Source organism: Pagrus pagrus, assembly GCF_965226575.1.
Source record: "Pagrus pagrus genome assembly, chromosome: 12".
NCBI classification, from domain to species: Eukaryota; Metazoa; Chordata; class Actinopteri; order Spariformes; family Sparidae; genus Pagrus; species Pagrus pagrus.
The window spans coordinates 31,303,150-31,330,506 of record NC_140196.1 but is presented as its reverse complement, the minus strand read 5'-3'; the positions used below and the strand labels follow the sequence as shown (position 1 = coordinate 31,330,506).

At 43.1% G+C, this 27,357-nt stretch overlaps 1 protein-coding gene across 1 annotated transcript; it reads right to left on the bottom strand.

The window, feature by feature from the left end:
- On the bottom strand, positions 1-26,680 carry LOC311266145 (phospholipid phosphatase-related protein type 5-like; the record flags this gene model as incomplete). The annotated part of the gene is made up of 6 exons (XM_084368345.1): positions 1-85; positions 348-488; positions 1,952-2,128; positions 2,209-2,459; positions 10,130-10,262; positions 26,477-26,680. The coding sequence occupies 6 exons, from the start codon at positions 26,678-26,680 to the stop codon at positions 56-58; spliced, it is 936 nt and encodes a 311-aa protein (XP_084224471.1). The 3' UTR covers positions 1-55.
- Between the last annotated feature and the right edge of the window lie 677 nt (positions 26,681-27,357).

The following is a 27,357-nucleotide window of genomic DNA, read 5'->3' as shown; positions in this document are numbered from 1 at the left end:
AATCTAGAATGGATGACTTCCATCTCCCCTCGGTCATGTGGGGAGGGGGTCATAGTCATGTGACCTCTGTGCAGGATCCTGGGCTCTATAGGAGCACAAATAAAAACATTTAAATTCAAAATTGCCTCTCAAATATTAATTGTACATTGAGCAGATTATTGAGCAGATGTCCTCATTATGAAAAACAGTTGAGTGCCTCTCTCCCTTTACTTTAGGTATGTGCACATGCAATTCATGTCATGCCACAGTGGTTTTCCTATGCAATAAGGTAAATTACGCACTCATGTGTTCTTTAGAAAATGAAAACAAAACCAGGCATGTGTAAAAGTGTTTTATGTATGTTTTACCTGTGCAACAGTGTATTTGTCACTGATGTCCATGGTGTGATTAGTTTGAGGTGAAGCCTCGTCAGTGTTAGCTGTGCCTGCATCAGAGGGACTCTGAGGAATCACAGGTCGCTTTTTAAAATACTGAACCACAAACACCACCTGGAAGGAAGGAAGGAGGAAGGAAGGAGAGAGGGAGGGAGGGAGGGAGGGAGGGGGAGGGAGGAGGAAGGAAGGAAGGAAGGAAAAGAAAGAGAAAGAAAGAAAGAAAGAAAGAAAGAAATGAGTCACAGTCATTTTAAATGTGATGTTTGCGGTATACAAACACAGAAGGATAGAAGAACAGAGTGAGTCCAGCATGAAGGCCTGTGTGTGGAGACTTTTTTACGGAGATGTGTTATGTTGTGCTGCAGGGAGACGGAGCTTTATCATGTTAGCTCAGATGTGACCCAGCTTTGGTGCATGGCGTGTTAGACAGAAGACACATTCAAGTTCATTGAAGCAGCAGCAGCTCGTGTGCTTTGTGTATGTGTGTCCTGCAGCGAGCGAGTCCATTAGATGCTGTTCTGCTCTGGATAATATACAGCGGCAGAGTGCTGCTCAGACTCCATGAAAGATTCTCTGGTTAGATGAAGAACCACCACAAACCAAAAGAGAGAAACTTGAATTCAGTATGGTTGTATTTTTCTGTTCAGTAAGGAAAATAGAAATTAGAATATTTCATTTCTTGACATTTGTTACACTAACAGCTGGCATACATCTCCCCGCTGAAACTACAGGAGCTGTCAGACCATCACCTCTTCAGCTACAGAGTGGTATTAGGAGACAACATTAGCATGTTAGCTTCAGCAAGACAGAACATCAACACTGCTGTTTCTTCACACTCTTAGTTCATTTTTTGAATTTTTAAACAAATTCTGGTCATATCATACAAATTGCTCGTTGTAAACAAGAATCTTGGAAGAGAATATATTTTAATAAATGGAAATAAATACAGATAAAACAACCAAACTTCAGTTAAGTGGGCTGATTTTAAGCTGTGCTCGATAAAGCAAAAGTTAAAAACGATTTTTTTGGTTGTTTTTCCATTTTAAATCAAGTCTCCAGCTACTTCAGTTGTTTAGCAGAATGCTGCAACTCTGTTTTACTGTGAAGCTCCAGAAATGTCTTGTGGACTACTAGACTTCACCTGACTTTATATCATCAGGAGGGAGGAGATGATGACTGGGTTGCTGTTTGGGTGAACTGTTTCTCTACTAAAAGACCACTTCATTTAAAATATAAAATCAATATTCAAAATGACCACATTTGGAGATACGTGGTTTTCACGGGGCAAGATGGGTGAAACGTAAACATTAAAAGTAACAAGTAACCAAAGCTGCCTCTGAGACATAGTATAGAGTAAACAAGCAGTATAAAGAAGCATAACACAGAAATACTCAGGTAAAGTAAAAGTATCTTGTATTTCTACATAAGTACAGTACTTGAGTAAATTAACTTAGTTACATTTCATCACTGGCAGTTATTTAATGACATTAAACTGATCACATCCCTTTAATAATCACATGTATTAGCACTGTTTATGTAGGTCTATCATGTGCTCCTGCAGCTGAGTTACGACTGACCAGAAACACAGCAATAGCTCCCCCGATGGCTTGTCCTGCAATGACATCACTCCAGTGGTTTCTGTACTCAACCACTCTGTTGATGCCTGTTAGCGCAGCCAGACTGACCAATGAGAGGCTGAGGACGGGGCCACTCAGACGACCTCCAGCTGAACCGACGCAGCACATGATGTACATCTGAAAAGGAAGAGGATTTGTGTGTGTGACACTGTTTCAGAGCTGTTATTACTGCAGGTCTGTGCACATCAGACACTCACTGCCAGGTAAACAGCTGTGTACAGACTCAATGCAGCCTCTTTGGAGGGGAAAGTCTTCCTGGCTCTCATGATGTCATCAGGGTCACCAGTACAAGCATCTGATTGGCTGACAAAATTGCCCATGTCGTGGCAACCAAGGGCAGTGTAATTGGGCTGGCAAACAGACAGGAAGTGAGGAGCCAGACTTCCTGTGATAAGCTGACCAGCGTTGACAAAGATGTCTGTTGTAAAGAGACCAAAAACGTACACGCCTACAGAGAAAGACGCACATGTTAGATGATTTACATTTGTTAACGCACAATAAAGCAGCATGTTGAGCATCATGTTCTGATGATCCATAATTATCCTGTTTGTACGATCAGTGGTGCCAACTGCTTTAATGTGTGACGCCTGCACCATTTTGTGATTCTTACATTAGCAGTTGGTTTCTGTCTGTTTAATTCATTTGCTGAAACAATCAGTGGAGCAAAATATGGATCCAATGTGTCATGTGACCTCTTTGGTTTAAAAAACGTATGTGAACTTTTGACCAGACTTACAGCAATATTTGTGAACTTTGTGATATTTACTTCTCTTGTAAAAACATAATGTCAATGTTAAATCTAAATGTTAAATCTAAATCCAAATGTTAAATCTAAATGTTAACTCTAAATCTAAATGTTAAATGTAAATGCTAAATGTTAAATTTAAATGCTAAATGTTCAATCTAAATCTAAATGTTAAATGTTAAATCTAAATCTAAATGTTAAATCTAAATCAGGGGACTTCCGGTCGGCTGCCGCGTGGAGTAGACGCAACACGCGAGAGCTCCTGCCTACTCTGCTTTTTTTTCACTCATTCACTCCTTTGTTTTGCAAACTGGACAATTCATATTGAGTTATTAACTTTTCTTTAACCAACGTTTGCTTCGAAATGTCTTCGCAAGTCGGGGAAAAAAGACGACCAAGCCACTAGCTTGACCATGGAGGCTATTTCTGAGCTACTTGACCAGCACAGACAGGTGCTAGCCGACGACTTTAAAACTTCTTTCAACCAGCTGGAAAACAAATTCGACCAGGTCTGCTCCACGGTTGACGAGCATGGCCAGCGCCTTTCATCTCTCGAGCTCACCGCGGAGGACCTGAGCCAGCGTGTCGGTGAGCTGGAAAATGTCTGCTGTAGCCTATGGGAAAGCAACTCCAAGCTAACGGCTAAAGTCGATGAGGCGCGGAAATACATCGATGGCCTTCCTTCTCCATCTCTTCCACCGTAAACGACTGCTTGATGACTATGCCTGACTGTTTACAACCGCTAACATGCTATCCTTTACTCTGGCCACTGCTGTATACGATTTCGGCGATCAGACCACGGCTGGTATGGAACAGTTTACTTCACCATTGACATCACACTCATCCTGGCTGTAGGTATGTGAGTATATCCCCCAGCCTTCAACTTAGTGAACTGCTACATGCGAGTGTGAGGAAAACCCGCCAGAGTCCATGCTAATCCTTTGAAGCACCATATTTCTTTTTTATTTTGCTATATGACTTTATAGTGTTAATGGTACATAAGAGATTTTAAAAGGAGTGTTTTTCTTTGTTTTTTTTTCTCATGTTCGTACTCCTAGAATAGTTCAAATGTGGTCCTAGGAGTGTGGAGTGCATTCTAACACTAGAATAAGGAGCTGAAGATATTGGGTGTAAGTGACAGGAAGATTTTTTGGGGGGTAAATAATGTGTGTTTTGAAGAGCTTGCTGCTATTTTCTTTGGCAGCTGTCTTGTTGTGGGGTGGGTGGGTATGGGGTGGCTTTTCCTATGCCAGTACTAGCTTATTAACCTACACAAGCCATGTACAGCTCATTCTTGGTTTGTTATGTCCTTTATGTTCCTGGAGTTTTGATATCATTTGTATTTATCATTCTGCAATTCAGTCGGAGACAGTGGATAGATCGTTAAACTTTGTTAGTTGGAATGTCAAGGGTTTAAACCACCCTGTTAAAAGGAGGAGGGTATTTTCACATATTAAACAATTTAAACCAGCATTTGTTTTTTTGCAAGAGACACATATTCGAGGTTCTGAGAGCACCCGCCTGATGTCGCGGTGGGCGGGGCAGCACTTCCATTCCTCATTCCAGGCAAAGGCCATGGGGGTTTCAATCCTCGTTGATCAAAACATCCCCTTTGTGCATCACAATGTTATATCGGATACTAACGGTCGTTTTATCATTGTCTCAGGGAAATTATACAATACAATGATGGTGCTCGCCAATGTTTATGCTCCAAATGTCGACGATGTGGGTTTTTTGGAACGCTTTTTTTCTTCTCTCCCGGATTTGAGCTCATACTCTCTTATACTTGGTGGGGATTTCAATTGTTGGTTAGATCCCGTGCTGGACCATTCTTCTCCCAACCCTGACTCAATTAGAAGTTCTGCCTCATTCATTCAGTCCTTTTTATCCAATTTCGGTGTCTCTGATGTATGGCGTTCCCTCCATCCAAATAAGAGAGAGTACTCTTTCTTCTCGCACGTTCATCATACTTTCACTAGGATTGACTACTTTTTCATTGATAATGAACTGATACCATTGGCACGCTCCTGTACTTACCAGGGCATAGTGATATCAGATCATGCTCCTGTTGTGCTATCTTTGGCACTGCCTGACCTTCCTCAAGTTAAAAAACACTGGCGCTTTAATTCAACGCTCCTCTCAGACAATGATTTTGTAAACTTTATGAAAGAACATATATCCTTCTTCTTTCAGACGAATACCTCCCCGCATACATCCAGTCTAGTAGTTTGGGATACTCTTAAGGCGTACCTTTGGGGGCAAATTATTTCCTACACTGTAGGTATTAAAAAAAAGGCCCACCGAGAACGATTAGAGTTAGCTGATCAAATCAAGGAAATAGATAAACAATATGCTCAAGTTAAAAACCCTGACCTATATAAAACGCGAGTAGAGCTTCAAACCAAATTTGATCTGGCCTCAACTTATCTTGTTGAACGGCAACTCTCGAGGAGTAAGAGTTTGTTCTATATCCACGGTGAAAAATCTGGGAAATTGTTAGCTAATCAGCTGAGAGAACTCAAAGCAAAGGGTCATATTATGAATATCAAAATGGAGGATGGTAAGGCTACTTCGGATCATGCAAAGATTAATGACACATTCAGGAGTTACTACTCCCAACTCTACACCTCTGAATTTTCAAATAATGCTATATTAATGGATAATTTTTTGAATCAACTAAACATTCCCACGCTCCCCCCCGACAGTAAAATTAGATTAGATGAACCCATAACGAAAGAGGAGATAGATGCAGCTATTTCCTTGTTGCAGTCAGGAAAATCCCCGGGACCCGACGGGTTTCCCGCAGAATTCTTTAAGACATTTTCCTCACTACTTTCGTCACAGCTAAGCACAGTGCTGTCTGACTCATTCAAGCAGAGTAAACTTCCGACATCATTCTATGAAGCATGTATCACCCTTATTGCAAAGAAAGACAAGGATCCGACGGAGTGTTCTTATAGGCCAATCTCTCTATGAAATGTTGATGTTAAAATTCTGGCCAAAGTTTTGGCCCGAAGATTGGAGAATATTTTACCGTCCGTCACTGAAGACCAAACTGGCTTTGTCAAAAATCGATACTCCTATTTCAACATACTTCGGCTATTTGACATTTTATATCTCCCCTCTGGTGAAACTCCTGAATGTGTCCTTTCTTTAGACGCCGAGAAAGCGTTTGACCGGATAGAGTGGGCATATTTATTTGAGACTTTAAAAAAATTTGGTTTCAGTCCGAATTTTATCACCTGGATAAAATTACTATACTCAAGCCCCACTGCTTCGGTCCTTACCAACTCTCAGCTGTCACAACCCTTTAACCTTTATCGGGGAACCCGACAAGGGTATCCTCTAAGCCCTCTATTATTTGACCTGGCCATAGAGCCATTGGCGATAGCAATCCGCAGTTGCGAGAATATTTCTGGTATATGGAGGAATGGAGTAGAACATAAGGTGGCTCTATATGCAGACGACTTGTTAAGTTTTATCTCACGTCCAGATATCTCTCTACCCACCATGCTGTCTCTACTGAATGATTTTAGCCAGTTCTCAGGATACAAATTAAACTTGAACAAATGGCGCTGCCTAATTTTCGTTTTTTTCGCTGTCTTACGTTTTGGTCATGTTTTCACAATCGATCTGACTGCCCTTCATGGGTGGCAATGGAGTTGGGTTCTGCTAAAAACCTTTCAGTTCCAGCACTTTTTGGATATAAACTTCCTCTTCCACCAAATAACCCCATAGAGAATCCAGTTGTCCGGCACACGTTGAGGGTGTGGGCTCAGTTAGGGAGACACTTTGGCTTCTCCGATTTTTGTCTCTCGAGTCCCATTTCTGCCAATCATCTTTTTCAACCTTCCTTACTGGACCCAGCATTCCAGGAATGGCGGAGATTGGGTATTGAGCGTTTCAGGGATCTTTTCATGGATAATAGTTTTGTATCATTTGAGCAACTAACTGAGAAGTTCAATCTCCCAAAGTCTCACTTTTTCAGGTATCTACAAATAAGACACTTTCTTCGCTGTCAGATACCTAGCTTCCCTAAGACACCTGATGTGAACATTGCTGATGCACTTCTCAATTTACAGCCATCTCGCAGGGGTTTGATCTCCATTATCTATAATAAACTGCTAGGCATAAGGCAGGCCCCACTCAACAACATTAAAATTGCATGGGAGCAAGATCTGAATCTATCTTTGTCAGAGGAAATGTGGGACACAATTTTTAAATTGATTAACTCAACTTCTCTTTGTGCCCATCACTGCTTGTTGCAGTTCAAAGTTGTACATAGGACCCATATATCCAAAACCAAATTATCTCGTTTTTACCCAGATGTGGATCCCTGTTGCGACAAATGTAAGAGAGAGGAGGCTTCACTTATCCACATGTTTTGGACATGTCCTAGCCTTGAGAGGTACTGGAGGTAAGTTTTCCAGACCTTATCCCTAATTGTCAATTTGGACATAGAACCCAACCCTCTAGTCGCTCTTTTTGGAACCACGGGTGAGGTTGATGTGCGCCTGACCCCAGCTAAACAGCGAACTCTGTCTTTCGCTTCTCTCTTGGCCAGGCGCGCAATATTGCTTATGTGGAGAGATGCTACCCCGCCCACCCACGCTCAGTGGTTGAGAGATGTCATGTCCTGTTTAAACCTTGAAAAAATACATTACTCAATCCATAATTCCAAAGAAAAGTTTCAAAAAGTGTGGGGACCTTTTCTCGAATACTTTCATAATTCTCAAACTAGCTAGAGACTTGACCCCTCACTCACATTTTGTTTTCTGCTTCTATGTCAGCAATACTAAGTGTACAAATTGGCCCTCTCTCTGATGCCTGCTTTTGGCCCATCTGTGGGTTCATAATGTATATATATATTTACTTCTTTATCTTGTTTTACTTTATTTTATTACTTTCTTAGAGTAAAACCCGACTTCCAGCTGTTACCTGTACCACTCCAGGAATTAAGCACAATTGGTCTATTTGTCCTATTTATTTCTTAATGTATGAGTCTGGCTAGGTAATGATGTGTGGGGGGGAGGGGGTGGAGAGGGGCTAGATAAGGTTCCTTGTTTTGTGCTCTTGTTCTGTGTTGTTATGTTTTTTCGCCCTACTGTGGATGTACAGGATCATCTCTCTCGACCTATGTGTTAACTGTGCACTTTATAAACTCCCTGTACACATTTTATACCTGTACCTCATATTTGTGTAAGAACTCAATAAAAATATCTTTGAGAGAAAAAAATCTAAATCTAAATGTTAAATTTAAATATTTAAATAAACAGCAACTTTTCACCACATTTAGCAACAAACCACGTTCAAAAAAACGTATACAATTTTTTTGTTACTTTTGACCAGATTTCCAGGAATATTTGTGAACTTTGTGATATTTACTTCTCTTGTAAAAATATAATGTCAATGTTAAATCTAAAAAAAAAATCTTAATCTAAATGCTACATATTAAATGTTAAATCTAAATGTTAAATATAACTCTAATTGCTAAATGTTAAATCTAAATGAATGAATTAATATTGAATTAATATTTAGATTTAGATTTAACATTTAGATTTAAATTTAACATTTAGATTTAACATTTAGCATTTAGATTTAGATTTAACAGTTAGATTTAAATTTAACATTTAGATTTAACATTTAGATTTAGATTTAACATTTAGATTTAATATTTAACTTTAGATTTAACATTTAGATTTAATATTTAACTTTAGATTATTACAAGAGAAGTAAGTATCACAAAGTTCACAAATATTGCTGTAAATCTGGTCAAAAGTAACATTAAAAAATTCAACTCAACTTAACTCCTTGTTACACAGTTAATCACTTATTGTGCTTGTTTGTTTTTTAACACATCTTAATTAGGGCCGGGACTCGATTAAAAAAATTAATCTAATTAATTAGAGGCTTTGTAATTAATTAATCGAAATTAATCGCATTTTTAATCACATATAAATATTTGACCTGAGAACAGTGAGAAGCAATTTTTTTCATATGGGTTTTAGTATACCATTGAATAATGACTGAATACATAACCTTAAGCAACAAAACATTGTTTGTTTTTTTTCAAGGTGGTAATTAACCAAGACCAACAGACAAGGGATGCAAATTATCGATTAATTCATTAATCATTAGTTGATGGACCTTATCGATCGATTAACGATTACCTGATAAGATGCGATTTTCCTGAGAACCTAAATTTAAGGGGGAAATTTCAGCTGAACATTCCTTATACAGGACTCTACACTAGTTTGTTAGTTTATTTTTAGAGCACAGCACAATGAAACACGTTATTTGGTAAATGGTCTTTCCTGCCACTACACTATGTTGATTACTGTATTTAACTACTTAAATCACGATAGCATAAACTGATTTGTTGAACTCAGCCTGATGTAAACATTAATAAAACACAGGCAGCGCTATGTTTTCCCTGTGTGATGTGCACTGTGAGACAGTGACAGGTCTGTAGGCTACCTACGTCTTGACCACATGTCAGCTGTTCAGCTGCAGCAGAGGAAACTCCGCTGTTCTCAGCTCCACTGCGACGAGCGCTTTTTAAACAGTAGCGACCGGCTGAACTACGGAAGGATACTGTAAACCGGCAGTGCTGAGGCACCGGGTCGGTTTGAGCTGCGTTCAGACTACATTAAAACTTTATAGATCCATGGGCAGTGATCAGTGTCGGCGGCTTTTTAACTTGTTAAATAATTGTGCTCCAGTATAATCAGTACGCCTGAAAGTCATCCAGTTAGAAACGTTCCGCGGTGCAATAATAAGTGCGATTAAAATGCGTTAATTTTTTTAACGCGTTAATTTTTGTGTAATTAATTAATCTTAATTAACGCGTTAAAGTCCCGGCCCTAATCTTAATATAACATAGAACGCAGTCATCTTTAATGTGGCTGTCTTACTGTAATGAGAAGGCATCTCATAATAAGAGAAAATGTTTTTTGTGAATAACACAGTTATGTGCACAATGTATCCGTCAGAGAGTGTTTGTTATAAATAAAACAGTCTTATATAATGAGTTTGGTCATTTTACACTTCCTCCAGGATTTTGCGTTTTTTGTGATTGTTGTGGCCTGAAATGTCTGAAATTGCAATTCAAGTTGTAACATTTTTAGGCATTTTTTTTTTTTTTTAATAAAGCAGTATATTTCTGTCCCTCAGGGGCTCTGTACCATTCACCTATTAATCCATGAAATAAAACCTGAACTGCCACAACACTGAACGACAGTGATGACTGATTAATGGTCGAAAATGATATTCAGCATGAAGAACTTTTGATTTAACCACATAAGCTGTAAAATGATGAATTTATAGCTAAGTCTGTACACACTTGAATTATTTTACTGCAGTAATTAGATTACCAAGGAAACGGAAGGTCCTGCGCACCATGGGGTTCACATAGCAGCAGTCCCCCATGATAAGCACCTTCTCTTGGTCATACAGGTTGTTTGAGTTGCAGTGAAGGAGGAAGATGACAAGCTCTACTCCTGAGATCTGTGACACACAATGAAAACAGGACGTTACTGTTGGAGGTTGTTAAATTGTTGGAATAAAGTTACCAGTAATGATGTGAACTGTAATAATAATAATAATGATACATTTTATTTGTAACGCACTTCATATTTAACAAAAAATCTCAAAGTGCTACAACAGAAACCAAAAAGAAAAATAAGTTAAAACAAGAGTTAAAAGCATTTATCAAAGTAACACAAGCAAAAATTACAGATTAAAAGATTTTTTAAAAAGGTACGTTTTAAGGCCATTTTTAAAACAATCAATCGACTGCGGAACCCTCAGGTGTTCTGGGAGGGTGTTCCACAGTCGAGGAGCAGAGGAGCAGAAGGCTCGATCTCCCAGTGTGCGGCTCTTAGTCCTTGAGGGGAGAAGTCTGTGGCTGTTGGTGGAGCGGAGTGAGCATGCTGAGGTCTGGGGGGTGAGGAGTTCTTTGAGGTACTGCGGGGCATTTCCATGGATGCACTGGAATGTGAGGAGGGAGACTTTGTAGTCGATCCGAGCGGAGATGGGTAGCCAGTGTAGTGAGTGAAGAATGGGTGTGATGTGCTCATATTTGCATACTCTCAGCAGGATTCTAGTGGCGCTGTTTTGAATGTGTTGTAATTTCTGTATGCTCTTGCTGGGAATCCCGCTGAGAAGTGCGTCACAGTAATCAAGTCTGGAGGAGACAAAGGCGTGGACGAGCTTCTCTGCATCTCTTAAGTTGAGTGTGGGACGAAGTCTGGCTATATTCCTTAGGTGGAAAAATTAAATTTTGCAGAGGTGATTGATGTGGGCCTCAAAGGTTAGCTGGGGGTCAAACCTGACACCAAGGTTAGTGACTGTTGATGATAGAGGGATGTCCTTGCCAGAGAAAGTAATGCAGGTTATGGAAGAGTTTTGAATCTGATGAGGGGAACCAATGAGGATGGCTTCAGTTTTCGAGCTGTTCAGCTGCAGAAAATTATGTCTCATCCATGCCCTTATCTCTTCCAGACATCCAGTAAGCATGGGGAGAGGTGATGCTGCTGATGGCGGAGCACTGAGTGTCCGTTCTAATGTATAATTGCGTGTCATCTGCGTAGCAGTGAAAAGATATCCCAAAGCGTCTGATGATTTTACCGAGGGGGAGCATGTAGAGGATAAACAGGATGGGTCCAAGCACCGACCCTTGTGGAACCCCGCAGCCAACAGCATGTGAGCGAGACCTTGATCCTCCCATGGCAACGTATTCTGACCTGCCAGTGAGGTAGGACTCAAACCAGCTCAATGCTGTGCCTCTGAGGCCAACAGAGTCATGTAAACGCTAGAGCAGTATGTGATGGTCGACCGTATCAAATGCTGCAGATAGGTCGAGGAGGATGAGGAGGGATGGTGAACCAGAATCAGCAGTCATCAGCAGGTCATTTGTGACTCTCAATAAAGCTGTTTCCGTGCTGTGGGCGGAGCGGAAGCCAGATTGAAACTTTTCAAAGATGTTGTTGTGTTGGAGGTGATCCTGTAGGTGGCCGGTAACTACTTTCTCAAGAAATTTGGAGAGAAATGGCAAATTGGATATGGGCCTGTAGCTTGCAAGTACCTGAGGGTCAAGGGTGGGTTTCTTGAGAAGTGGTTTGATAATGGCTGTTTTTAGTGCAGATGGTATATGGCCAGTCTGAAGAGATTGGTTTATAACTGCGGTAATCAGAAGACAGAGGGCAGAGCTGTGCACTTTCACCAGGGCAGTGGGAAAGGGGTCGAGGGCACAAGTGGAGGGTTTCATCCCTTTAATGGTGTCTTGCACCTCAAGTTTAGTGATTCCTGGAAAGGAGCAGAGGGGCGACATGATACCAGTCTGAGGGTTGGCAGCTGGAACAGACAAGGGGGAACGAACGGAGAGGGATGAGCGAATAGTATCAATTTCGGTTGTGAAAAAGTCCATGAAGTTATTACAGTGATCTTCTGTAATTCCTGTAAGTGGAGGGTTTTGAGGTTGAAGGAGGTGGCTTATAGTGGAGAACAATTGCTTGGAATTTCCAGGACTGCTTTGGATGATGTTAGAGTAGAACTGTGACCGAGCGTCTTTAAGGGACTTGGGGCCGGGTCTACTAAAGGTTTGCGTGTATTAAAACGCGTTTAAACTCCTTGCACACACAAAAAAATTTACAAACTGATTTAGTAACAGTGCGCAAAAAGGGTTGCATCTGTCAAAGGTGCAAAATAGTGCGTCTGCATTCAGTTAGTACGTTTGCAGAAATGAATATGCAACGTGGGGCGTTTACACGCAATTGTGCGTGTTGTGGGGGGAGAAAATGTAAATATATTAATTTAGCACACGCAAAGTGATTTATCAAACCTGAAAGCAATTTTGCCAATAGAAACTGCGTCTATATTTAACACGTCTCAAAGGGAGGTGCAAACGGTTTGTATGCGTAATTGCGCACACATGGCTGCCGTTATTGTTGCAAGAAGGAGATGCCGAAACAATGGAAGGAGACGCCGAGAACGCATTTTTCACCCTCGTGTGAAAATTTTTGGGATGAATGAGGAAACTATCATTAGAACATATCGCCTATCCAGCCTTGCCATTTTGGAGCTGTTGGAGGAACTCAGAGCGGATTTGGAGCCAGCTACGAGAAGGAGTCACGCAATACCTGCAATAACAAAACTCCTTGCAAGTTTACATTTCTTTGCATCTGGGTCATTCCAGCGTACGGTAGGTATTACAGCTGGGATCTCCCAATCCCGTTTTTCAGATGTGCTGTCTGAAGTCCTAAATGCCATGACGCGCCAGATGGCCAGGTTTATTAGGTTTCCACGCACTCGGGACTCCTTGAATGAGACCAAACACGGCTTCTTTGCAGCAGCTGGATTCCCCAGAGTTATAGGAGCGATTGACTGCACCCATGTACAGCTTGTGCTCCCCGCAGACACTGAGCATGTGTACAGAAATCAAAAACACACGCATTCATTGAATGTGCAGGCCTTTTGTGATGCCAAAGGCATCATAACCAACGTTGTGGCAAAATATCCCGGGTCAGTAACCGATTCTGTTATTCTGAGAAACAGTGTTCTGTTTTCCAAGTTGCGAGATGGCGAGTTTGGAGATGGCTGGCTTGTTGGTGAGTCAATTAAAATCCTTTGCAAAATAATACGTTTATACAATAATCATTTACATTAAAAACAAGTTTGTTTCAGATTGATTCTTTTTTTTTTTTAAGGTGATAGTGCATACCCCCTACACCCCTTCCTCCTGACACCTGTTCTCAACCCGACCACTGCTGGAGAGAACAGGTACAACGAGGCCCATATCCGCACCAGGAATATTATGGAGCGCACCTTCGGAATCCTGAAGAGCAGGTTCCGTTGTTTGGATCGCACTGGCGGAGCACTGCTGTACAGGCCAGGCAAAGTGGCCCAGATTGTAGTGACCTGCTGCATGCTACATAACGTTGCAAAGCAACACGGGCTAGAGCAGGATGCCATGCCGGAGGAGAACGCCGACCTGCCCCCCCTTATGGAGCAACAACCCAATGCTGCGGGGATGCAGACATGCAACAGTCTCATTCGAAGTCACTTCTCATGAGCTGTTTGGGGTATGCATTTATTTTTCCTCTACAGACTGGTAAAAATATTATGGAAGAGGTGTACATGCAGGGGAAAAATATCAATACTATGATATCAAAAGAAAACGAAATTCGTTTTATAAAGCCAGTAGGCCTTTTTAGGAGCAAACTATGGACATATGTAAAAAAATGCACAACAGAGAACAAACAGACTCGCTGTGCTGTTCATGTAAAGCGCTGACGTGAGCGTGCATCTGCGCACACACACGAGCGCAGCAAGCCCAATAATGTAGGAGTAAATCGATGAATTCTCTGGTCATCAATCGTTCAGAATGTGGAGGTTACAGGTAAAAATAAGAACAGATGAATGATATTTTGTGTGAATAATATTTATTGTTTTTAACAAAAGGGGGTGCTGCCCAACATTTTAGGAAAAGTCAGACTGGTGGACTTCAATGTTCTATTAAATTATAGCTATGCACAAATGAAAATCAAAGTCGTCCAAACATATCAGACAAAATGCTCAGTCTAATTAACATCCGATTATGTTAAGCCCCGCAAAATCATATCAAAGAAACATTGCCTCAGTCACAAAATATATAAGACTATAGCTCATTCATGTGACATAAAACAATAACAAAAAAGAAAACAAAACGACAACATCTCGTTATCGTAGCTGTAGCCTATTTTACACAAAATAAATATTCACAGCAATGTAAGAAAACTTCAACGTGACAAGTGTGTGTTTTATTTCCCTCTTTTCTTTAAAAGGCCTGCTGGCTACCTTTTATGCAAGTGGAACTTGCCCGCCTTGTGCGCCTCTCCTCCCTCTTTGGTCCCTTGCTGCCTGGCTGTCTCTGTAGGACTTGGCCGGCCCACTTCTACACCTGGATGGAAGGCAGTCATTGCCTGTACACCGGCCTGTAGTCCACTTGTCACAGAATTGACGGCCGTCATCAGGACAGATACTGCGCTGACCAGCTGTCTGCAGTGCGTGGCAATGGCTTGAGTGTCGCGCCTGACCACTCGTGCCGACAATGACGCCGCTCGCATCTCCCGTGCAATTGTCTGAAGGGCTGCAGACTGTTTCCTTTGTTCTCGCAGCAACTCCAGATCAATGTCCTCTGGACCCTTTTGAGGCTCTTCAGGGGTGGCAGCTCCTTTGGGGGGATTTGAGGGGGAATTTGCGCTTTCGCTCTCTCAAACTCGCCATGCTGAAAGCCATGAAACACGCTAAACCTTCATTTAAATATGCGTGTCTCCAACACGTTTGCACCTGTTGTCATTAACGCAATCACTCTTAGTAAATCGCCCGCAAACCGTGGTTCAACCCCACACGCAAATTTCTAGATTGCGAACTCAGATTAGTACAAGCAATTTGGGATCTTAGTAGATCCGGCCCTAGGAGTAAGTCTTTTGGTGGTCCCGATACGCCAGCTTGTGGACAGTAAGTCCAGAAGCCTTGTATCGGCGCTCAAGGGCACGTCCAGCTGCCTTCATTTTCCGCAGCTCCCTTGTATACCAGGGAGCAGAGCAGGAGAATGTTGCTGTCCTGACTTTGATGGGTGCATGGAAATCCAGAATGTTTCTCAGGGTTGTATTGTAGAAGTCCGAACTGTCACACACATGCTTCTTTTCACACCCCACCTGTTCCATTTATTCAACCTGTATTCCACAATATCTAACCAGTGTGAAAATCCCCTACAACAGCATTCATACCATAACAGGAAATAGAAACCTCAACCTATACACAGGAGATCTACAGGTTTTTCTGTTTGTTTGCTATTCAGACATGCAGTGAACTCACAGTAATGTATGTAATCATTTAAGTACAAAACACAGTTCAGTTCATAAGAATTATGACACATGGCAACCAAGAGAAACAGTTCGAGGAGAAATCACTGCAGTCAGCTGTTGAAGGTTGACTTCATTCTCTTAGCGCTATGCTAACGACACATTAGATCATGAGCAGGCCGAGTCCAACACTCTCTACAGGCTGTACGCTGACAGCTTTCTCAGCTGCTTTTGATAGAAATCAAAGTTTAAAATGGGTCTCAGTTGGGCTCTACTGTTCAAACATGTTAGCACACGTTAGACATCCAGCAGAGTAAAAATCAATCAACTATTAGTTGTTTTGATCTTCACAAACTCCTGAGGAAATATACTGTTCTGTAGCTGCTAAATGCTGCACAATGCTCACCAGCTAGTCTCTAACTTTGTCTGCCTGCTGTCTGGTGCTGGGCAGGGAGTGAACATGAGTCTCACCAGAGTCTGACCACAGTCTCACCACAGTCTCATCTGAGCTTCATCGGAGTCTCACAAGACTCTCACCAGAGTCTCACCACTTTCATCAGACTCACCAGTCTCATCAGTCTCACCATCACCATCACCATCCAAGTCTCACCAGATTCTCAATAGAGTCTCAAAAGAGTCTCACGAAAGTCTCTCCAGAGTCTCACCAGTCTCCCCAGTCTTCCCAGATTCTCATGAGAGTCTCACCAGAGTCTCATCACAGTCTCATCACAGTCTCACCAGAGTCTCATCAGAGTCTCATCACAGTCTCACCAGAGTCTCATCACAGTCTCATCACAGTCTCACCAGAGTCTCATCACAGTCTCATCACAGTCTCACCAGAGTCTCATCAGAGCTTCATCAGTCTCATCAGAGTCTCACCAGAGTCTCACCAGTCTCATCAGAGTCTCACCAGAGTCTCATCAGACTCATCAGAGTCTCACCAGAGTCTCATCAGACTCATCAGGGTCTCATCAGAGTGTCACCAGTCTAACCAGATTCTCATCAGTCTCACCAGTCTCATCAGAGTCTCAATAGAGTCTCACAAGAGTCTCACCAGTCTCATCAGTCTCAATAGTCTCACCAGTCTCAATAGAGTCTCAATAGTCTCACCAGAGTCTCATCAGTCTCACCAGAGTCTCAATAGAGTCTCACCAGAGTCTTAATAGAGTCTCACCAGAGTCTCATCAGATTCTCATCAGAGTCTCATCAGTCTCACCAGAGTCTCAATACAGTCTCAATAGAGTCTCACCAGAGTCTCATCAGTCTCACCCGAGTCTCAATGCAGTCTCATCACAGTCTCACCAGTGTCATCAGACTCTCAATAATCTCACCAGAGTCTCACCAGTCTCACCAGAGTCTCAATAGAGTCTCACCGGAGTCTCATCAGAGTGTCAATAGAGTCTCACCAGAGTCTTAATAGAGTCTCACCAGAGTCTCACCAGAGTCTCATCAGATTCTCATCAGAGTCTCATCAGTCTCACCAGTGTCTCAATACAGTCTCAATAGAGTCTCACCAGAGTCTCATCAGTCTCACCCGAGTCTCAATACAGTGTCACCAGAGTCTCACCAGAGTCTCATCAGACTCTCAATAATCTCACCAGAGTCTCACCAGTCTCACCAGAGTCTCAATAGAGTCTCACCAGAGTCTCTCCAGTCTCATGAGAGTCTCAATAGTCTCACCAGAGTCTCACCAGTCTCACCAGAGGCTCACCAGAGTCTCAATAGAGTCTCACCAGAGTCTCAATAGTCTCACCAGAGTCTCACCAGACTCTCATCAGATTCTCATCAGTGTCAATAGAGTCTCACCAGAGTCTCACCAGAGTTTCATCAGAGTTTCATCAGAGTCTCACCAGACTCTCACCAGAGTCTCACCAGTCTCATCAGAGTCTCACCAGAGTCTCACCAGTCTCATCAGAGTCTCATCAGAGTCTCACCAGTTTCACCTGATTCTCAGAGTCTCACCAGTCTCACCAGAGTCTCAATAGCGTCTACCCAGAGTCTCATCAGTCTCAATAGAGTCTCAATAGTCTCATCAGAGTCTCAATAGTCTCACCAGATTCTCATCAGATTCTCAATAGTCTCACCAAAGTCTCATCAGATTCTCATCAGTCTCAATAGTCTCACCAGTCTCTCCAGAGTCTCAACAGAGTCTCACCAGAGTTTCATCAGAACTTCATCAGAACTTCATCAAAGTCTCACCAGACTCTCATCAGTCTCACTAGTCTCATCAGAGTCTCATCAGAGTCTCACTAAATTCTCACCAGTCTCAATAGTCTCACCAGATTCTCACCAGAGTCTCACCAGTCTCACCAGATTCTCATCAGAGTCTCACCAGAGTCTCACCAGAGCTTCACCAATCTCACTAGGTTCTCATCAGTGTCTTGCCAGACTGTCGCCAGTCTCACCAGTCTCATCAGAGTCTCATCAGTCTCACCAGATTCTCATCAGAGTTTCACCAGAGTCTCACCAGAGCTTCACCAGTCTCACCAGATTCTCATCAGAGTCTCACCAGAGTCTCACCAGTCTCATCAGTGGTTCACCAGAGTCTCACCAGTCTCATCAGAGTCTCATCAGACTCATCAGAGTCTCATCAGAGTCGCACCAGTCTCACCAGAGTCTCACCCGTCTCACCAGATTCTTATCAGAGTCTCACCAGAGTCTCATCAGAGTCTCAATAGTCTCACCAGTCTCATCAGTGTCTCACCCAACTGTCGCCAGAGTCTTACCAGTCTCATCAGAGTCTCATCAGTTTCACCAGTCTCACCAGATTCTCATTAGTCTCATCAGTCTCACCAGTCTCACCAGATTCTAATCAGAGTTTCACCAGTCTCACCAGATTCTCACCAGTCTCATCAGTCTCACCAGATTCTCACCAGTGTCTCATCAGAGTCTCAAAAGAGTCTCACCAGAGTCTCTACAGTCTCATCAGTCTCAATAGTCTCATCATAGTCTCAATAGAGTCTCACCAGAGTCTCACCAGACTCATCAGAGTCTCACCAGAGTATCAATAGAGTCTCAATAGAGTCTCACCAGAGTCTCATCAGACTCTCACCAGAGTCTCAACAGAGTCTCACCAGAGTCTCACCAGTCTCTTCAGAGTCTCACCAGAGTTTCATCAGAGCTTCATCAGTCTGACCAGTCTCACCAGAGTCTCATCAGAGTCACCATTCTCATCAGAGTCTTACCAGACTCTCACCAGACTTTCACCTTAGTCTCACCAGTCTCATCAGAGTCTCACCAGAGTCTCATCAGACTCATCAGAGTCTCACCAGTCTCACCAGAGCCTCAATAGAGTCTCAATAGAGTCTCACCAGAGTCTCACCAGACTCATCAGAGTCTCACCAGAGTCTCAATAGTCTCACCAGAGTCTCACCAGACTCATCAGCGTCTCACCAGAGTCTCAATAGAGTCTCAATAGAGTCTCACCAGAGTCTCATCAGACTCTCACCAGAGTCTCAATAGAGTCTCACCAGAGTCTCACCAGTCTCTTCAGTCTCACCAGAGTCTCACCAGTCCCTTCAGAGTCTCACCAGAGTTTCATCAGAGCTTCATCAGTCTGACCACTCTCACCAGAGTCTCATCAGAGTCACCATTCTCATCAGAGTCTTAGCAGACTCTCACCAGACTTTCACCTTAGTCTCACCAGTCTCATCAGAGTCTCACCAGAGTCTCATCAGACTCATCAGAGTCTCACCAGTCTCACCAGAGTCTCAATAGTCTCAATAGAGTCTCACCAGTCTCATCACATTCTCATCAGAGTCTCAATAGTCTCACCAGTCTCTTCAGAGTCTCACCAGAGTCTCATCAGACTCATCAGCGTCTCATCAGTCTCACCAGTCTCACCAAAGTCTTAATAAATTATCACCAGAGTCTCATCAGAGTCGCACCAGTCTCACCAGAGTCTCATCAGTCTCACCAGATTCTCACCAGAGTCAAATCAAATCAAATCAAATTTTATTTGTATAGCCCAAATTCACAAATCACAGTTTGCCTCAGAGGGCTTTACAGTCTGTACAGAGACGACACCCTCTGTCCTTCGACCCTCGATTCGAGTGAGGAAAAACTTGCCCCCAAAAAAATCCCTTTTAACAGGGAAAAAAAAATGCGGAAGAAACCTCAGGAAGAGCCACAGAGGAGGGATCCCTCTCCCAGGACGGACAGACGTGCAATAGATGTCGCATGTACAGAGCGGATCAACGACATCACAATGTATACAATTATAATAGATGGGTTGACAGGAATGAAAGTACATAAAGAGGTATTAAAGCAATAATAATGAAATGCACATAATGGAAATGTGACTACTAGTAGTAACAGTAGTACTGGTTAACGGTAAGGATGGTATGTAGTAATGCATTACAATAATAGTAGTGAAACGTATGTAACAGAGATATGACTAATATTAGCAACAGTAGTGGTGGGTGTCAGGCAGGGCCATGGCAGTAGGCGCATCCACGATCCACAACCCGGGCGTGGCCAGGATCCATGAGAGCCTGTAGGACTAGAAAGCACAAGGACTCCGGGGAAGAAGTGAAGTCAGTGACATTTTAAACTCTATTCTTGATTTTACAGGGAGCCAGTGCAGAGAGGCCAATACAGGAGTAATATGATCTCTTTTCTTAGTTCCTGTCAGTACACGTGCTGCAGCATTCTGGACCAGCTAGAGATGCTTTAGACACTTGTTAGGGCAGCCTGATAATAGAGAATTACAATAGTCCAGCCTCGAAGTAACAAATGCATGGACTAGCTTTTCTGCGTCTTTTTGGGACAGGATGGGCCTGATTTTTGCAATGTTATGTAGATGAAAAAATGCAGACCTTGAAATTTGTTTTATGTGGGAGTTGAAGGACATATCTTGATCAAAGATATCTCCCAGATTCCTGACGGTGGTGCTGGAGGCCAAGTTAATGCCATCCGAACTAGCTATATCATTAGATAATGCATCTCTAAGGTGTTTAGGACCAAGTACTATAACTTCGGTTTTATCTGAATTTAACAGCAGAAAATTGCAGGTCATCCAGGTCTTAATGTCCTTGAGACATGCATGGAGTTTAGTTAGCTGATTAGTTTCATCTGGCTTTATTGATAAGTATAACTGGGTATCATCTGCGTAACAATGAAAGTTTATGGAGTGTTTCCGAATTATATTTCCTAGAGGGAGCATATATAAGTCCCATAAGAGTCCCATCAGAGTCTCATCAGAGTCTCAACAGTCTCACCAGATTCTCACCAGTCTCACCCGTCTCACCAGATTCTCATCAGAGTCTCACCAGAGTCTTATCAGAGTCTCAATAAGGTCTCACCAGTCTCATCAGTGTCTCACCAGACTGTCGCCAGAGTCTCACCAGTCTCATCAGAGTCTCATCAGTCTCAGCAGATTCTAATCAGAGTTTCACCAGTCTCACCAGATTCTCATTAGTCTCATCAGTCTCACCAGATTCTCACCAGAGTCTCATCAGAGTCTCAAAAGAGTCTCACCAGAGTCTCACCAGAGTCTCTACAGTCTCATCAGTCTCAATAGAGTCTCATCATAGTCTCAATAGAGTCTCACCAGACTCATCAGAGTCTCACCAGAGTCTCAATAGAGTCTCAATAGAGCCTCACCAGAGTCTCACCAGAGTCTCATCAGACTCTCATCAGAGTCTCAATAGAGTCTCACCAGAGTCTCACCAGTCTCTTCAGAGTCTCACCAGTCTCACCAGAGTTTCATCAGAGCTTCATCAGTCTGACCAGTCTCACCAGAGTCTCATCAGAGTCACCATTCTCATCAGAGTCTTACCAGACTCTCACCAGACTTTCACCTTAGTCTCATCAGACTCATCAGAGTCTCACCAGTCTCACCAGAGTCTCAATAGAGTCTCACCAGTCTCATCACATTCTCATCAGTCTCAACAGAGTCTCAACAGAGTCTCACCAGTCTCTTCAGAGTCTCACCAGAGTCTCACCAGTCTCATCAGAGTCTCACCAGAGTCTCATCAGACTCATCAGTGTCTCATCAGTCGCACCAGTCTCACCAAAGTCTTAATAAATTATCACCAGAGTCTCATCAGAGTCGCACCAGTCTCACCAGAGTCTCATCAGTCTCACCAGACTCCCATCAGAGTCTCATCAGAGTCTCAACAGAGACTCACCAGATTCTCATCAGAGTCTCACCAGAGTCTCATCAGAGTCTCAATAGGGTCTCACCAGTCTCATCAGTGTCTCACCAGACTGTCGCCAGAGTCTCACCAGTCTCATCAGAGTCTCATCAGTCTCACCAGATTCTAATCAGAGTTTCACCAGATTCTCATTAGTCTCATCAGTCTCACCAGATTCTCACCAGTCTCATCAGAGTCTCAAAAGAGTCTCACCAGAGTCTCTACAGTCTCAATAGTCTCATCATAGTCTCAATAGAGTCTCACCAGAGTCTCACCAGACTCATCAGTCTCACCAGTCTCACCAGAGTCTCAATAGAGTCTCACCAGAGTCTCATCACTCTCATCAGAGTCTCAATAGAGTCTCACCAGTCTCTTCAGAGTCTCACCAGAGTCTCACCAGTCTCTTCAGAGTCTCACCAGAGTTTCATCAGGGCTTCATCAGTCTGAGCAGTCTCACCAGAGTCTCATCAGAGTCACCATTCTCATCAGAGTCTTAGCAGACTCTCACCAGACTTTCACCTTAGTCTCACCAGACTCATCAGAGTCTCACCAGAGTCTCACCAGAGTCTCATCAGACTCATCAGAGTCTCACCAGAGTTTCAATAGTCTCACCAGAGTTTCATCAGAGCTTCATCAGAGTCTCACCAGTCTCACCAGAGTCTCACCAGACTCTTACCAGAGTCTCACCAGTCTCATCAGACTCTCACCAGAGTCTCACCAGTCTCATCAGAGTCTCACCAGAGTCTCATCAGACTCATCAGTGTCTCACCAGTCTCACCAAAGTCTCAATAAATTATCACCAGAGTCTCACCAGTCTCAATAAATTCTCAGCAGTCTCATCAGTCTCAATAGAGTCTCACCAGTCTCATCAGAGTCTCAATAGAGTATCATCAGAGTCTCACCAGAGCTTCACCAGAGTCCCATCAGAGTCTCAACAGAATCTCACCAGATTCTCACCAGAGTGTCACCAGACTCATCAGAGTCTCTATAGTCTCACAAGTCTCACCAGAGGCTCACCAGAGTCTCAATAGAGTCTCACCAGAGTCTCATCAGATTCTCATCAGAGTCTTAATAGAGTCTCACCAGAGTCTCACCAGTCTCTTCAGAGTCTCACCAGAGTCTCACCAGAGTCTCATCAGACTCATCAGAGTCTCACCAGAGTCTCACCAGTCTCACCATAGTCTCACCAGTCTCATCAGTCTCAATAGAGTCTCAATAGTCTCACCAGAGTCTCATCAGTCTCATCAGTCTCATCAGAGTCTCAATAGTCTCACCAGTCTCAGAGTCTCACCAGAGTCTCACCAGAGTCTCATCAGAGTCTCAATAAATTCTCACCAGAGTCTCACCAGTCTCACCAGTCTCAATAGTCTCACCAGAGTCTCACCAGTCTCATCAGAGTCTCAATAGAGTCTCACCAGAGTCTCACCAGTCTCACCAGAGTCTCAATAGAGTCTCATCAGAGTCTCACCAGTCTCACCAGATTCTCAATAGTCTCACCAGAGTCTCAATAGAGTCTCATCAGAGTCTCACCAGTCTCACCAGATTCTCAATAGTCTCATCAGAGTCTCACCAGTCTCACCAGATTCTCATCAGAGTCTCACCAGAGTCTCATCAGAGTCTCAATAGTCTCACCAGTCTCATCAGTCTCAATAGAGTCTCAATAGAGTCGCATCAGAGCCTCAATAGAGTCTCACCATTGTCTCAATAGAGTCTCAATAGAGTCTCACCAGAGTCTCACCAGAGTCTCAATAGAGTCTCACCAAAGTCTCATCAGAGTCTCAATAGAGCTCTGCTACTGAAAACAGCTGGCTGCTACTGGAAACAGTTAATGAGACTGCCTTGTCATGCCAATAAAGCTATTTAAATTAATGAGAGTGCTGACGCTGGGTTCAGACAGGACACCGAAGCGAGCCATTTTCGCTTCGGTGCCCATGTTAACCAATGTTGTCGTTCACATAGGAAGCACCGCAGCACTCTGCTCCACTGCCGGCGTGCTGTGCAGCGATCGTTTCGGTGTCTGGTCTAATTTTTTCGCGTGCCGCAGCCAAATATGTCAAGCCAGGCAGGAAGTTAAACAAAGCAACAACGAGAGAATCCGGTCAATTTTCAAAATAAAACAAATTTCAAAATAAAACTATTTTCGATTGACAGAAAACTACTCATTACTATGAAGTGGACATACACTTACAGTTGTCACGAAAACATGGCGTTGTAATTTTATGCGGTTATTTACTTTCCTCATCAGACTCATCAGAGTCTCACCAGAGTTTCAATAGTCTCACCAGAGTTTCATCAGAGCTTCATCAGAGTCTCACCAGTCTCACCAGAGTCTCACCAGACTCTTACCAGAGTCTCACCAGTCTCATCAGACTCTCACCAGAGTCTCACCAGTCTCATCAGAGTCTCACCAGAGTCTCATCAGACTCATCAGTGTCTCACCAGTCTCACCAAAGTCTCAATAAATTATCACCAGAGTCTCACCAGTCTCAATAAATTCTCAGCAGTCTCATCAGTCTCAATAGAGTCTCACCAGTCTCATCAGAGTCTCAATAGAGTATCATCAGAGTCTCACCAGAGCTTCACCAGAGTCCCATCAGAGTCTCAACAGAATCTCACCAGATTCTCACCAGAGTGTCACCAGACTCATCAGAGTCTCTATAGTCTCACAAGTCTCACCAGAGGCTCACCAGAGTCTCAATAGAGTCTCACCAGAGTCTCATCAGATTCTCATCAGAGTCTTAATAGAGTCTCACCAGTCTCTTCAGAGTCTCACCAGAGTCTCACCAGAGTCTCATCAGACTCATCAGAGTCTCACCAGAGTCTCACCAGTCTCACCATAGTCTCACCAGTCTCATCAGTCTCAATAGAGTCTCAATAGTCTCACCAGAGTCTCATCAGTCTCATCAGTCTCATCAGAGTCTCAATAGTCTCACCAGTCTCAGAGTCTCACCAGAGTCTCACCAGAGTCTCATCAGAGTCTCAATAAATTCTCACCAGAGTCTCACCAGTCTCAATAGTCTCACCAGAGTCTCACCAGTCTCATCAGAGTCTCAATAGAGTCTCACCAGAGTCTCACCAGTCTCACCAGAGTCTCAATAGAGTCTCATCAGAGTCTCACCAGTCTCACCAGATTCTCAATAGTCTCACCAGAGTCTCAATAGAGTCTCATCAGAGTCTCACCAGTCTCACCAGATTCTCAATAGTCTCATCAGAGTCTCACCAGTCTCACCAGATTCTCATCAGAGTCTCACCAGAGTCTCATCAGAGTCTCAATAGTCTCACCAGTCTCATCAGTCTCAATAGAGTCTCAATAGAGTCGCATCAGAGCCTCAATAGAGTCTCACCATTGTCTCAATAGAGTCTCAATAGAGTCTCACCAGAGTCTCAATAGAGTCTCACCAAAGTCTCATCAGAGTCTCAATAGAGCTCTGCTACTGAAAACAGCTGGCTGCTACTGGAAACAGTTAATGAGACTGCCTTGTCATGCCAATAAAGCTATTTAAATTAATGAGAGTGCTGACGCTGGGTTCAGACAGGACACCGAAGCGAGCCATTTTCGCTTCGGTGCCCATGTTAACCAATGTTGTCGTTCACATAGGAAGCACCGCAGCACTCTGCTCCACTGCCGGCGTGCTGTGCAGCGATCGTTTCGGTGTCTGGTCTAATTTTTTCGCGTGCCGCAGCCAAATATGTCAAGCCAGGCAGGAAGTCAAACAAAGCAACAACGAGAGAATCCGGTCAATTTTCAAAATAAAACAAATTTCAAAATAAAACTATTTTCGATTGACAGAAAACTACTCATTACTATGAAGTGGACATACACTTACAGTTGTCACGAAAACATGGCGTTGTAATTTTATGCGGTTATTTACTTTCCTATGGTGAAAAAACAGCTCCAAGTGTGACTACAGAACATCTGACGAGCAGAGCCATTTGCCGACCGGCGCGGAGAAATTCGTGTCTGGTGTAAACAGAAGGGCCGTGGCTCGCGCGAGAATTTCCGAGCGCGGTGCTTCAGCATCCTGTCTGAACCTGGCGTGACACAGAATGACCAAAACACAGTTGAACGCGAGCTGACAGACACTGAAAGCCTCTGTAGAGCTGAGGGGAAGTGCAGAGGTGCTGATAAAAAGAGGAACCTCTGTCCCAATACTGACAGTCATTTAAAGCCCTGTAAATGTAATATGAAAGTATTGATTGTTTCATCTCTTTCTTTTGCAAACTGTAAAGCACATTCATTCTGTAATCAATACTTTTTCATACACCGCTTGTACTAAATACCTGATCACATTTATCAGACAGTTTATTTAGTATATTCTATTGATCTTTTGCTGTAGCAGCTGTAATTGGCCAGTTTTTTATGTAAAATGAGCCTCTTTCTCTTTCACACCTCTGACCCTCTTTGTCTTTAAACTATGTTGTGTATGTTTCTTGTGCAGACTGGGTCACACATTAATCTAAAAGGGTCATAGAGTTATCTATGAATATTGTAGGGAGGTGAAACCTCGCTTATTACAGCGCAGAGTCAACAGCTTTAATGACAGCAGCCAGGTTGAAATGTGAATGTCTGAACTTAAACTAAAAATAAAAACATGTTAAACATGAAGTAATGTCACAAAACACACTTTCAACACCTGTGCCTCTCTGTAGCTCTTCTTCTGATAGCATCAATATCTTCATCACAACAAAGAGAAGCAGTACCTTCAGCTGACTGTGTTTTAATCACAGTACGACTCACCAGTACAACAGGCAGTCCACCCACCACAGAGTACAGGATGATAGGTTGTACACGACTGTCCTGTTCTGGTCCAGGATCTGGTTTAGTCAAAGCTGGATCTCTGCAAATGAAGCCCTGCTCTGCCGGACTGAAGGTGTCGGTGAACTCACAGTAGTAAACCAGCATCACTGTCGCAGCCAAAATCACCACCTGGAAGTAGAGCATGGTGGACCGAGCCTCCAATGACCTGATGTTACAGCGTCCTGAACACAGTTAGACAGCGATGAAGAATCCAACCGATGACTTCCAATAAATGTTGTTATGTTGTCCAACATTCAGTCTCTAGTTTGTGTCACCATTGTGAATAATCCAGTTTGAATCTTTCCTTGTAAATGTGTCTCACCATGATCCTTTATTATCCAAATTTCCAAACAGTTAACATGTACAACCGAGCTGAACAATTCTCTGAGAGTGATCCAGTGCAAATGATGATGGTGACTGTGCTGAGGATGATGATGATGATGATGATGATGATGATGATTGTAACTGTGCTGAAGATGGCGATGATGATGGTGACTGTGCTGAAGATGGTGATGGTAATGATGATTTGCCCCGCAGAGACAGAGAAAGTCGTTCTTTGCCTGTTTTGTGAATCTGTGGGAGGGAAACCTTGTCCTTCCGCTCCTGTGAATATTCTGAATCATCTGACAGCAGCCAACCAGGGAACTCTTTCCGTTTCACTGAACAATCTCTAAAGAGCCACTTACAGTCAGCTGAACACAAAGTCACTTCAGTGCTCTGCAGAATTGGTGAAAAAAGAGAAAGTGGAGGGCGGACGCTAAGAAAGTTTCTGGACTGATTTTGCAGGTTGGATCAAGATGTTAAAAAGGGTTAAACACAAG